At 38.1% G+C, this 12,710-nt stretch overlaps 1 protein-coding gene across 1 annotated transcript in view; it reads left to right on the forward strand.

The window, feature by feature from the left end:
* The window catches only part of enpp6 (ectonucleotide pyrophosphatase/phosphodiesterase 6), an 18,115-nt gene extending 6,183 nt beyond the window's left edge, over nucleotides 1-11,932 (forward strand). The window contains exons 3-8 of the mRNA XM_037977496.1: nucleotides 3,196-3,307; nucleotides 4,245-4,386; nucleotides 4,486-4,665; nucleotides 6,261-6,398; nucleotides 7,997-8,120; nucleotides 10,777-11,932. Coding sequence (XP_037833424.1) covers nucleotides 3,196-3,307; nucleotides 4,245-4,386; nucleotides 4,486-4,665; nucleotides 6,261-6,398; nucleotides 7,997-8,120; nucleotides 10,777-10,988 — 908 coding nt within the window. The 3' untranslated portion in view covers nucleotides 10,989-11,932. The remainder of the gene's footprint in view (nucleotides 1-3,195; nucleotides 3,308-4,244; nucleotides 4,387-4,485; nucleotides 4,666-6,260; nucleotides 6,399-7,996; nucleotides 8,121-10,776) is intronic.
* The last annotated feature ends 778 nt before the right edge of the window (nucleotides 11,933-12,710 follow it).

Genomic DNA, 12,710 nt, shown 5'->3' on the forward strand with positions numbered 1-12,710 from the left:
CCTTTGGGCTGCACTTCGTCTGGCCCCTCACCTAGGACCTGTCTGCCTTGGGTGACCCTACTAGGGGCATGAAGCCCCTGACAGCATAGCTCCTAGGATCATTGGGACACTCAAACCCCTCCACCACGATAAGGTGGCAGCCCAGGGAGAGGAAATAGTCCTTTTCAGTAACATTTTTTTATGTTTAGTTTTAATGTTCATTATTTATTTTTATTTAAACCAGCCACTAGGGAGCCAGTGTATCTCTTGTGGTGGTTCCAAACCCAGGTAAGTGGTGAGGGTTGTGTCAGGAAGGGCATCTGGCATAAAACACTTTTGCCAAAACTAACATGCGAATTCATCCAAGCGACACCATACCAGATCAGTCGAGGCCCGGATTAACAACAACCCCCACAGGTGCTGTTGAAAAACAGGGTGCCGGCAGAAATTGTGTTACTGTTAGTCGAAACGTGTCAGGAGACAGAGGGAGAAGAGGAAAGGCAAGAGTGTAGGACTGAGGGTAGCAACTCTAAATGTAGGAACAATAATGCCCCTTATACATGGGCTCTATTTCAGAAGTCCGGCTCTACTCCACTCTACTCGGCTCAGCTCGATAAAGAATGCATCGCGTTTACACCGGCCAGTTTGGTCGGTAGCAGAGGAACACCTCGCAATGCGGGGAAGGGGCCGTGGCGCGGGGGGGGGGCAAGTTGTGTAAACAACGGAAGGGCTATGGACAACGTTGGCCCTGTGTTGTTGCTGTTTTTAAACTTATGGGGATTTTCCTGAGACTTCAGGAAGAGTGGCGCAGTGGAAGAAATGCTCTGGATGCCGCGATTGTTGTGCGGAGTAGGACAGCTGTTATCCACCGGAGAGTTCAGGCTTTATAGCGCCTTCAGCTGGGAGACAGACGGCATAAACGTTGCAGGGTAAGCTAACGCTGTTGTTTATATTCATACCTTCGCTCTTTATGCTTGCATCTGGTCACACCCATGACCAATGAGTGAACAGGAGCTAAGCTTGCATCACCCACAAAGCAGGGACCAAAGAAGCAGGGCCGACCTTGAAAAAATGCAGATGTAAACGCGCGCGAAGCAAGCCAAGTAGAGTGGAGCCGGGACCTTTAGAGCCCGTGTAAAAGGGGCATAACAGGCAATGGTAGAGAGCTGGCTGATATGATGCAGAGGAGGAACGTAGATGTTGTTGAGAAAACCAAGTTTTTAGTATTTACTCCTTTCAGAGGAATCTTACCTGACCACTTAGTTTCTCTCACTGGACCTATGATGTTGCAGAAAAGACAGACACACAAAACGAGTTCAGACCAGAGGTTTAATTACCAATCATACATTTATTTAAACATTCAGCTGAATGGAGACAACAACTGTAGTGTAAAGCGCTTTGGGGTCCTTGGACTAGATAAAAGCGCTATATAAGTGCAAGCCATTTACCAACTCACCAACAAGAAGAAACAGCAACCCGTTTCCAGTTGTGTCTGAAGTAATTTCTCCTTTCACTTCTTTTTATACTATAAACTGCACCCAAGACTAGGGTTTTTTTTTTGCACACAATCAGCTGCAGCAGGTTCTCATATCATGATGCCCTAGAACCTTCAGCCTCCCTCACTCCACTTACACAACTGTTCTTTGTGATTGCTTTACCATAGGCTAAGCGTAACCTCATTTCAGCAATAAATCATTTTAGTGATGTCGAAGTTTGTTTATATTTTATCATTTGCGAAGCGTAACCTCATTTTAACAATCAAATCATTTTAGCAATACCACAGTTTGTTTATGTTTTACAGTTTGAACAGCATTACCATTTAGCATTTATACAAGCTTTAAATGTTTGCACCTTTGTGAGATCCCTTTGAATATAACGCATTATAAAGCTGTAATGAGTTTAACAGAACTGAGAAATGAGAACAAACCATATTTTACAATGTGTACAAGAGACAAAGTGGAAGGGCAGCAAGACTCTCAGCATTGGGGCAGGGTTTAAGCTGTTTTACCATGGTGTGGATGGGAACATTAATGGAGTAGGGGTGGTTCTGAAGGAGGAGTTAGCAAGGAATGTAGTCGAGGTGAAAAGAGTGTTTGATAGGATAATGTGTCTAAAGGTAGAAGTAGAAGATCTGATGTTTAATGTTGTCAGTGGTTATGCTCCACTGGTTGAATATGTTGTAGAAGAGAAAGAGAAATTCTGGAAGGATCTCGATGAAGAGATAGAGAGTGTTCCCAGGGAGGAGAGAGTGGTGATCAGAGCAGATCTGAATGGATACGTTGGTGAAGGAACAGAGGAGATGAAGAGGTAATGGGCAAGTTTGGGGTCAAAGAAAGGAACCAGGAAGGACAGATGGTGGTGGATTTTGCCAAGAGAATGGAAATGGCTGTAGTCAACACCTATTTCCAAAAGAAGGAGGAACGACCTATAAGAGTGGAGGCAGGAGTATGCAGGTAGACTACATTCTGAGTAGAAGAGGTAATCTGAAGAGATTGTGGACTGTAAGGTTGTGGCAGGGGAGAGCATAGTCAGACAACATAGGATGGAGGTGTGTAGGATGATTGTTGTGGGATGAAGAGGAAAGGAGTAAAGGCAGAGAAGAGGACCAAATAGTGGAAGTTGAGGAAGGAAGAATGTTGTGAGGAGTTCAGAAAGGAGCTGTTAAAGGCTCTGGGTGATAAGAAAGAACTTTCAGATGACTGAGCTACTACAGCGGCAGTGATTAGAGAGACAGAAGACAGAGTTAAATGGAGGAGGAAGACTCGCTGTGGTGACCCCTGAAAAGGGAACAGCTGAAAGAAAAATAAGTTTTATCATTATTTTTCCTTTTTCTCTTTGCTTTTGGACGTTGTTTATAATTTGAGAAGGTTTTGATAGTATTGATACAAAGCACAATATTCTTTCATTGTCTGGTGGTAAAATGACAAAGATTTTAGTTTTTTTATTCCAAATTCAAGTCATATAAAACATATTTCTAAATGTAATTAAATTTATTGGTGTCATTGTGTATTTTTCAGATTACAGAATAAGATTAAAGAAGTATGTTTATCATGTTGTGTTTACCAGCAGTTTTACCATGCCTGTGCTATTTAATCAGAAATTGTATCAGATCACAGCATTTATCTATGTAATGTGCAGTAATAGTATATATATATATATATATATATATATATATATATATATATATATGTGTGTGTGTGTGTGTGTGTGTTTTAGGCTGTGATGTGGAAATTCTGGGTGTTCGTCCAACATTCTGTAAGGGATATGTGTACAACCCATCAGAGGAAAACCTTAAAGAGTCAATCATTGATGCTCTCACTGTCTTGAGGTAAGAAAACATCTGCCAGGTTCAACAGCTAGTATTTAAGTGTAAAATCAATTTCAACTTCAGAATTTTAACAATTTGTAATTATAACCCACTGAAAGGCAGTGGGTGATAATATTAATAATGTTTATGCCTGTGTCTTCATTTGTTTGTTTGTCTGTTAGCAAAATATCTCATGAACCACTAGAAGAATTTTATTTAAACTCTCATAAAGTAATCATTAGATGTACTTCTACAAGTGATTAACTTTTGGAGTCAACACAATTCAAAATGGCTGCCACAGCCAACTGACCCTCAAATCATATGAATAACTATAATTCAATCAATTTTACAGATATTGAGCTAAAATGTCATGTGGTAGTAGCCGAGAGTCATTCATGAATCATACTCCGAGCCTGACATCTTGCGATCATGCATAACATTATTTTCAAGGTTTGACCAGAACAGCTACAACTCTGTCATTTCTCAACATAAGACAAATTCAGTCTAAAACTCTGGCAGGAAAGGTGGTGGGTGATATGCATTCCTTCAAGGAATACTAGGCCTTTAATCTTTTATATTTTTTTCTCACAGATTTTTTTTCCATTTAAGTTGTAGAGGATCCATGTCACAGGACAGGTGGGGAAAGTTTTGAACTGATTTATCCTGGTTTTAGGAGGGTGGAACCTTGACTGCCACTGTGACGTGGTAAGACGTTCCTAACTGTTTGAGCTTGGACGGTCTTTCACATGACGCTTGGGTTGACACTAATGTTTACCAAATGACTGTAAAAAGCATTTATTTTCTCAAAGACCTGAGTTTAAATGGGAGCCAAACCTTATTTTGAGCAACATGTAAAGCTTTTTACACTTGTGAGTTTTTCATTATGCTTCATTTTTTTTCCAAAAGACATTCACTCCCTGGTGACAGCAGATACATTAAAGTACGTGTGTTTGTTTAGCTCAGGCCAAGCAGACATGGCAGCTGTGTATTATGAAAAAATAGATGTGGAAGGGCATCACTTTGGACCAGACTCTCATCAGGTCAGAACAGCTGTGCAACACCTGGATCTTGCCATGCAGATGCTCAACAGAAAAATCAAAGTAAAAATGCAACTATTGTTATTTTAATTACAGGACACCTTTTATGCTTTTTTGTTGGCTTATTTTATGCATTTGTGTTGCTTTATAAAATTCCTGCAGGACACCAACATGATGAACCAGCTGAATCTGATGATATTTTCAGACCATGGTATGACAAAGATCCAGTGGATGGAGAAAGTCATTGAGCTGGACAAGTATATCCACATGTCAGACATTGCACAAATTATGGACAGAGGACCAGTGGTCAGTCTGTGGCCCAAAAATAACACATTACAAAAGGTAACCCCGTAAATATTTTGGGTGGGGGGTAAAGTCCAACGTGTTATGTAAGGTGGTAGGAAGGCAAACTCATCAGACATGTTGACTTCCTTGAGGTGGATGTTTTCAGGTTCACTGATGAACCAAAGTTTACATTTTTAGGGTAGGACTTTGAGGTCCCGTCCACACGGTCATTCTGTCTTTCCAAAAAAATATTTTTCCTCAAAAATACAGCATCATTTCTGCAAATGTTTTCATCCACTCTGTAATAACTATACTAGGCCTGTATGTGGTGTTGTAATATTGCCAAGAAAATACACCAAATACAGACTCAGAGTATTTTAGAGTGGAAGGAAAATTATACATGTTTTTTTTACAAATATAAATCTGAAAAGTGTGGTTTGCATTTGTATTCAGTCCCCCGAGTCAATACATTGTAGAATCACCTTTAGCTGGGATTCCCAGCTGCAAGTCTTTTGGGGTTTGTCTCTACCAGCTGTGTACATCTAGAGAGTTAAATGTTTGCCCATTCTCCTTGGTAAAACAGTCAGATTGGATGGAGAGTGTCTGTGAAAAGCAGATTCTGTTGATTTAGGACTTTGACCATTCTAACATATGAATATGCTTTTAGCTGACCTATTCTATTGTAGATGTAGGTGAATGTTTTTAGTTGTTGTCCTGCTGGAGGGTGAACCTCTGCCCCAGTCTCAGGTCTTTTACAGCCTCTAACAGGTTTTCTTTCAGAACTGATCTTTATTTAGCCCCATCCATCTTCTCATCAGCTCTGATCAGCTTCTCTGTTCCTCTTAAAGAAAAACATCCCAGCTCCTCCATGGCTGCTTCTCAGATTAATGCTCTCCTTGCCCGGCCTGTCAGTTTAGGTGGACGGTCATGTCTTGGTAGGTTTGTAGTTGTACCGTACTCTTTCCATTTTCTGATAATGGATTGAACAGTGGTTCTGTGAGATGTTAAAAGCTTGGGATATTGTTTTATAACCAAACCCTGCTTTAAACTTCTCAACAATTATTTATCCTTGACCTGTCTGGTGTGTGTTTCTTGGTCTTGGCGATGCTGTTTGATCACTAATTAAATTAATTATTTTACACACAGGTAGACTCTTTTTAGTAATTAGGTGCAGGCAGCTGGTTGCTCTGGACTTCAATGGGGGGTATCAGAGTAAAGGAGGCTGAATACAAATGTACACCACCCTTTTCAAATTTTTATTTATAAAAAAAAGATTTTGAAAACCATGTATCATTTTCCTTCCACTTCATAATTACAATCTACTTTTTGTTTTTCTATCACATAAAATTCCAGTAAAATATTTTTAACTTTGTGTTTGTGAAGTGACAAAACATGGAAAAGTTTAGAGGGTTTAAATACGTTTTTCAGGTTCTGTAAGTACCTGAAAAACAAGATCTCTTAGTCTTCTTTAATGTGTAACTTCTCACAGTTTTGATTTTCTGTATATTCTTTGCAAGGTATATAAAAAACTTTATAACAAGTAATGTATTTTCAATGACTTTTGACTAACAGACACTAGAAATAGATGACAGTTTGTCAATTAGGTTCTGTATGTGAATTGTTTTAATGACTCTGTCTGTGTGTTATACCAGGTGTACGCTGCACTGAGCCAGGTCTCTAACATGCATGTTTATGCCAGAGAGGAGATCCCTGAACGATTCCATTACAAAAGAGGGAAGTTTGTTTCCCCCTTGACTCTAGTGGCTGAGCCAGGCTGGTTTATCATTCAGGTAATAAAAACCAAATGTAGAAATGTGTTAATTTTTTTACCCACCTGCTCGTTTTTTAAATCAAAGAAACTGCATTTGAAGTTTGCAAAATGCAAGTTGGTACTAAGGCATTAGAGTAGCAGTTCCCAAACTTTTCAGCTTAATAAATAAATATATATATCATTATCTTTATGTACCTGATAAAAACCCCACTGATATCAACATCATATATATATATATATATATATATATATATATATATATTCTTTATTTATCCAGGTAAAAGTCTTATTGTCATAGGAAAAAAAAACAATTGAGAGACCTTTTGTGAAAAACAATTTAATAAAGAGCCTCATCAACCGTTATATTATTTTTAACTTTCTATAGCCACTGTTTTTATCTTTATGTGACTGTTAAAGCCAATATCTACCTGTGCTGTGACTCCTGACGACTAGTTGATGAACAACACTTGTAACACAGTCTCCAAAATGTCTCAAGACATTTGACATACTAATGTCCTTGCAGTATATTGTCATTGCAGAAAAAGAATTTTCAGGCACTGTTAGATGAAATCACTCAAACAGGTTTATTTATGTATGGTGCACGACATACAGAGAGCCTTAAAGACAATTAACAATTAACATCAGAGTCCCAGGTCTGAACAGGGAAGCTCTGAATCAAAGCTCTGGCCCCCAAAATCAACACAGGAGCTTTTTTTAAAGATATTGAAATACTGGACTTGAAGGAGGAACTAGGAAAAAGCAAAGCAGTCTGTTTCCCATGATGAGAAAATCCAACATCACTCTTGTAAACAAGTTCATTCTGTGAGACCCCATGGGACATGGAATAGAAGTCATAACATAATAAGGACTTATCAACAACAGGTGTAACCCTATAATAAATTCCGACATTACACTATTCTGAAAAGATTCATATACCTGTATGTTCTGGTGTTGGTGTGGACCCATGAATGCTGGCAGCAGGCACAAATCCAAAATGTTAATTAAATAAAAAACAAAATCCTAGGAATGACGCTGAAACCAGACAGGACATGAACTGCAGGGACTTGCATTTGAAGATCTGACATATGACTGAGAAACTGAGTAGAATTTATATAACAGGAGAGTTGATTAGTGAGTAAATGACTACAGATTGCTCACAAATGTGTGAGACAGGTACATTACAGGCTGAAGGAAACAATGAGCAGAAACATCCATCTATTTCCTTTACCCACTTTTTTCTTCTCAGGTCACAGGGACAGCTCGTGTCTATCATCAGCAGTCATGCTGTCAGAGGTCAGGTACACCCTGGACATAAGCAGGAACACTGAAAACAAAAACCTGAAAATGCCAGGCTAAACAGGAACATGAAATGACAAAGGATGTCTAATGAACTGGCAGAAGTAACTAATACAGAAACATACTGATCCATAAAGTGAAAACACCAAAAAACAAGAATCTACTGAAAACTCAAAGACAAATCAAACCATAACATGCCGCAAAAACCTCAAACCACACAGAGGCAACCCAGATGCCTCAAACTCTTCAAACCCTGTTAAATCATACTAAACAATAGGTTTACCTTTTTCCTTATGTTTGGTGTTCATGCTCTCTTTGCAGAACAAGAAATCACTTCCCTTTTGGAAGAATGACTCTGGGGAGCCCTCAGCATGGCAGAATGGCTGGCATGGTTATGACAACGAGTTCCTTGACATGAGAGGCATTTTCTTGGCCGTAGGACCTGGTAATGTTTTAACCGTGTCACTAAGGCAGTATTTCAATCTATGTGATCTATTGGCACCTTTCCATACTACACTGTGGCTAAAGAGTAAAATACAACAGCATAAGAGAAAAGGAAATATTTCACAGAAAAACAGATGAGCTTACTTGTTGCAGTTGAGAGCTGTGAAAATCACTGACTCTGGCGGGCAACATGACCAGCTTAATATTGCTTTATGAAATAAAAGCTAATTGAATTTGAAGTACCTGGTCATGAAGCATTGGAGGGAACACTGCTCTGTGGCGACCGCAGTGAGGAGTTTGGTGTGTTGGATATTTTTCAGTAAGTATATTGAGCATTTTGAACTGTTAAACCTGACACTAAGTCCCAGTGTAACCAAGGCTTTGTCTGCGTGGTTTATCAAACTCACAATGCTCACTCTGAATATACTTTTTACTTGTGAACGTAATCATAGAAAAACACTCCAAGGAGCATCACCCAATGTATTCAATACACAAAGGAATTTTTTCAAGGGCTTTGTCCTCATGTACAATATAAAAGGAAACGTGGAAAAAAGAGGTGGTTAGACAGAGACTGAGGAAGCTGAAACCTTACTGTTTGTTAATCAAAAGAATAAAGACAGCATTGTCACACTTCAGGGGTGTTTGGACTATACCTCATAGAAGATTTTTAAAATGCCTGGACTTAGATAAACACAGGTTAAATTTATATCTATTTAGTTCCGTTTATTTATGTTGTATTGCATTATTTTACAACAAAAGTCCTCTCAGTGCACTGTGCAAAGGAAAAAAACAATCCAAATCATAAATCCAATTCAGATCCAGATTCACATCCAGTTACAGTCTATTCAATTCCTATTTTAATACAAAACATTTCTATTCAGTACATTATGAAATACCAATTAGTAAAAGTTATCTATCTGAAGAAGCCAGCAGATTGTGTCAAATCTTCACTTTGTCACAGTCTCCCATCCTGAGCAGGACATTGGCGCTAGTGAAAAGATGAAACTGCCTTTTAGCAGAAAAAAACTCTCTCAGAACCAGAACCAGGCTCAGGATGAGCGGCCATCTGCTTCAACCAGCTGGGGTTTGAGAGGACTCAGACAAACACTGAAAGGTGGAGTTTGTACTGAAAGGAAACAAAGAAATCGTGTTAATGTTAACATGGAGAGCAAAGTGATAAAATCAGTTTATCCTCCAGCAGTCTGAGCCTATACCAGCAGAGCTAAGGGATAGCTCAGGAAACCTAAGCCAACCATAACTATAGGATTTATCAAAAAGGAAAGTCTTAAGCCTAGTATTAAAAGTACAGGGTTATAGTGTACATTTTAGGACATCCTCAGGTATCAGAAAAAATGGCTGAAGTGTCTTCAAAAGGTGGATGTTCTTCTGGGTCTTCATAATTGCAGCAACGATGTACTGATCAAAATAAATGACTTTACAGACATAAGTTATTCTTGAACAGTGAGAGTTTATTCAAAATAACAGAGTCTGTGCCGAATCGGGACTTCTGGTCCAATCTGTGAAGATCCCCCATTTCTCTGGGGCTGCTTGTTTTTATTAACCTTTACCACACCCAGTTAGAGTAAAAAGACACCTACGTCCCACTGGGACGGACCTGAACAATACATTCAATTCCATTTATAGTGATAAGCTAGGGTCTTCAGACATGCAACAGATAACTTTCCTCATATGCAATCACTGTAGTAGCTTTTCAACAACGTGAGCGTAAGAGCCCACCATTCACTTCCAAAGAAGGGGTTGTAGCTGAAGACAGTGTCTCAAAATGGGAGCTCAGGCCCCATCGCCTGATGGCACAGATGCAGACCAGTTACCCCATGGTGCAGATAATAAAGAATTACAATAGTCCAGCCTAGACGTGATAACCAGGTTTTTTTGTTTTTTGTAATTTTTTTTGCATCATTTTGGGACAAGTTGTTTGTAATTTTAGTGATATTGTGCAAGTGGAAGAAGGCAGTCCTGTTTTTTTTTATGTCTGAGGTAGGTGACATATGCTGATCAAAGCTAACACCAAGGTTCTTTATATTAGAACTGGAGGCCAAATTAATGCCATCCAGAGGAAGTGAAAGGCTGCAAAGTATTTTCCTAAGATGCTCAGTTCCAGAAACCACTACCTCTGTTTTGTCTGAGTTTAAAAGCAGTAAATTAAGAGTTATCCAGGTTTTTATGTCTTTAAGACATGTTTGTAATCTAAGTAAGTAATTGAATTTATTGGGTTTCATGGATAAATATAAAACACAAAACATTGATCCTATCTGGTAAATCTTGAGCAACCACTGCTTTTTCTTTAAAACAATTGTCTGTGGGTTCTTTACCATTCTTTCTTCTCATTGTATTTTATGAAATATTTTGGTGTTGTTTTGTAAATGATGCACTTTCTTTTTAGTTGTTCTTGTTGTTCTCTAGAATATGTAACACCATCTGTCCTTTGCTCCATATTTTCTTTTGTAATATACTCATTACTATACAGAGTTAAAAGATGCTAAAGTGTGAATCCAGGATAGTTTTATCTTACAAGAAATGCCATCTTCTGCTGCCTTATCCTATTATTATGATACATTTTGGAAAATGGGATTGAAATATAGGAATATTGATCCTAGAACTAATTAGATCTAATCATCTTTGCTTTGTTTATCCAGACTTCAAGAAAAATGTTCGAGCACCACCAGTTCAAGTAGTGGATGTCTACAATTTGATGTGCTGGACATTAAAAGTGAATCCTTTGCCTAATAATGGGTCCTGGATTCATGTAGAGTCCCTACTGAATGGCTATGACTGTCCCTTCCAGCCAGTGACACTCTGGACCTGCACTATGATTTTGTTATCAATTCTTAAAAAAGTAATAATGTAATGATAAAATATATGTAATAAATGAAGATTTAGCATAAAATGCAGTTTTCTAAAAAACTAAAAATTGGGCAAAACAGATTAATAATTAATACAATTCAGTAAAAAACGAGTTAGACATTCCTAGATAAAAATCAAAAAAATAATCAATTTTGCAAATGGCTACCCCTATGTTGGTGTTAAAACTATTTAATGTGAGTATTAGGGCATTTCTATTAGAAATAATTCCTAAAATGGTAATGTGAAGTACAAGTTGGAGATATAGCATTCTGCTCCTATAATTTGTTCGATAAACTTTACAATGAGTCACTGTTGCTGTGAGGATGCTGCCTGTACCAGGCTTGTTTCTTTCCCGTTCTTTCTTTTAGGTGGAGGTGTGGATTAGCTACACAGTTCACTTCATGTTCTAGTCATACCTGATCCTAGTCATCATCAGTTCCTCTGCCTTCAGACCAGCTAAGACCACAACTCAGTGATCATTATGGTCAACACACTCATATTTTTATGACTCTTTGTAATATGCTGAGTTTTTGTACCTGCCTTTATTTGTGATTTTTTTTTTTTTTTGCAAAGCCTCTCTAAAGTAGTGATAGTGAGATTAAGCTTGAAGTTCTCCATCCAGTTGGGGGATTGAAATTTTGTTTCATTTGCTCTACTGTAGACAATAAATCTAAAACATGTAGAGTGATTATAATGACATAATGGCTTTGGTGTGTGAAATTTTGAATTGAATTTTGCTTAAATGCTAATGCCAATAAACAAATATATACTTATTAATATGTTTGTTTTTCTGATAAAGTCATAAGTCCACAGACTGTGAGAGGAGGTTCATTGCATTTTACTGTCCCTTAATGGCATGCCAAACATGCACACTATTTACGTTTATGTAGCCTACAGCTGGCTTGTAAGGTGTTGTGGAATTTTCTTTAATAAAGAGGACAACGAAGAGTTTTGTCTTAGGATAATTTATTTAAGCTATATAGCTGAGAATCACTGTGCTAAGGTGAGTCAACAGAGTGAGTCTGACCACAGAACAAAAGGCCCCCCTTTAAATACTCAACTCTTCACACTCGTTAACTTTCTATAGAATGAGGAGGGGTCTCCGAATGGGGGTAGGGATCAGGTAACTGCTTCCTACACCCCAGAGGACTATAAGATAAGGAGTGCTCCTTCACTAAAACATGGTGTCATAAATGCTTCTGTACTTTTCCATTCAAACAGTTAAACACAGCTTTACCTTCCATACAGTAGAGAATCATTGAAGCACTTTTTATTCCCATTACAATCCCTCCTCTTGATTAAATCACCTTTGTTTTAATCACCATAAAAAATTAAAAAGAATTTAAAAAGTAAGGTAAAACAAACTAAAACAAAGAAATAAAATAACAGTTACACATAGAAAGATCAAAACCTCCCCTAAATCGTCACCCTCCTCTTGATCAGGGTCAAATTCAGCTGGTTCGATGAAGAGGAGAGTGTCGGTAAACATGGTGGCAGTGAAATAACAAAGCCACCAGCATTTGCACCAGAGGAATGACACAGCAGAGCAGTGGTGGGATGTAACGAAGTACAAGTACTTCGTTACTGTACTTAAGTACGTTTTTCATGTATCTGTACTTTACTTAAGTTTTTTTAAACGTGGGTACTTTCGACTTTTACTTCGCTACATTTTACAGTAAGTATCTGTACTTTCTACTACACTACATTTTTATAATGTGTTGAAGTA

Source organism: Kryptolebias marmoratus, linkage group LG9 (genome assembly GCF_001649575.2).
Source record: "Kryptolebias marmoratus isolate JLee-2015 linkage group LG9, ASM164957v2, whole genome shotgun sequence".
NCBI classification, from domain to species: domain Eukaryota; kingdom Metazoa; phylum Chordata; class Actinopteri; order Cyprinodontiformes; family Rivulidae; genus Kryptolebias; species Kryptolebias marmoratus.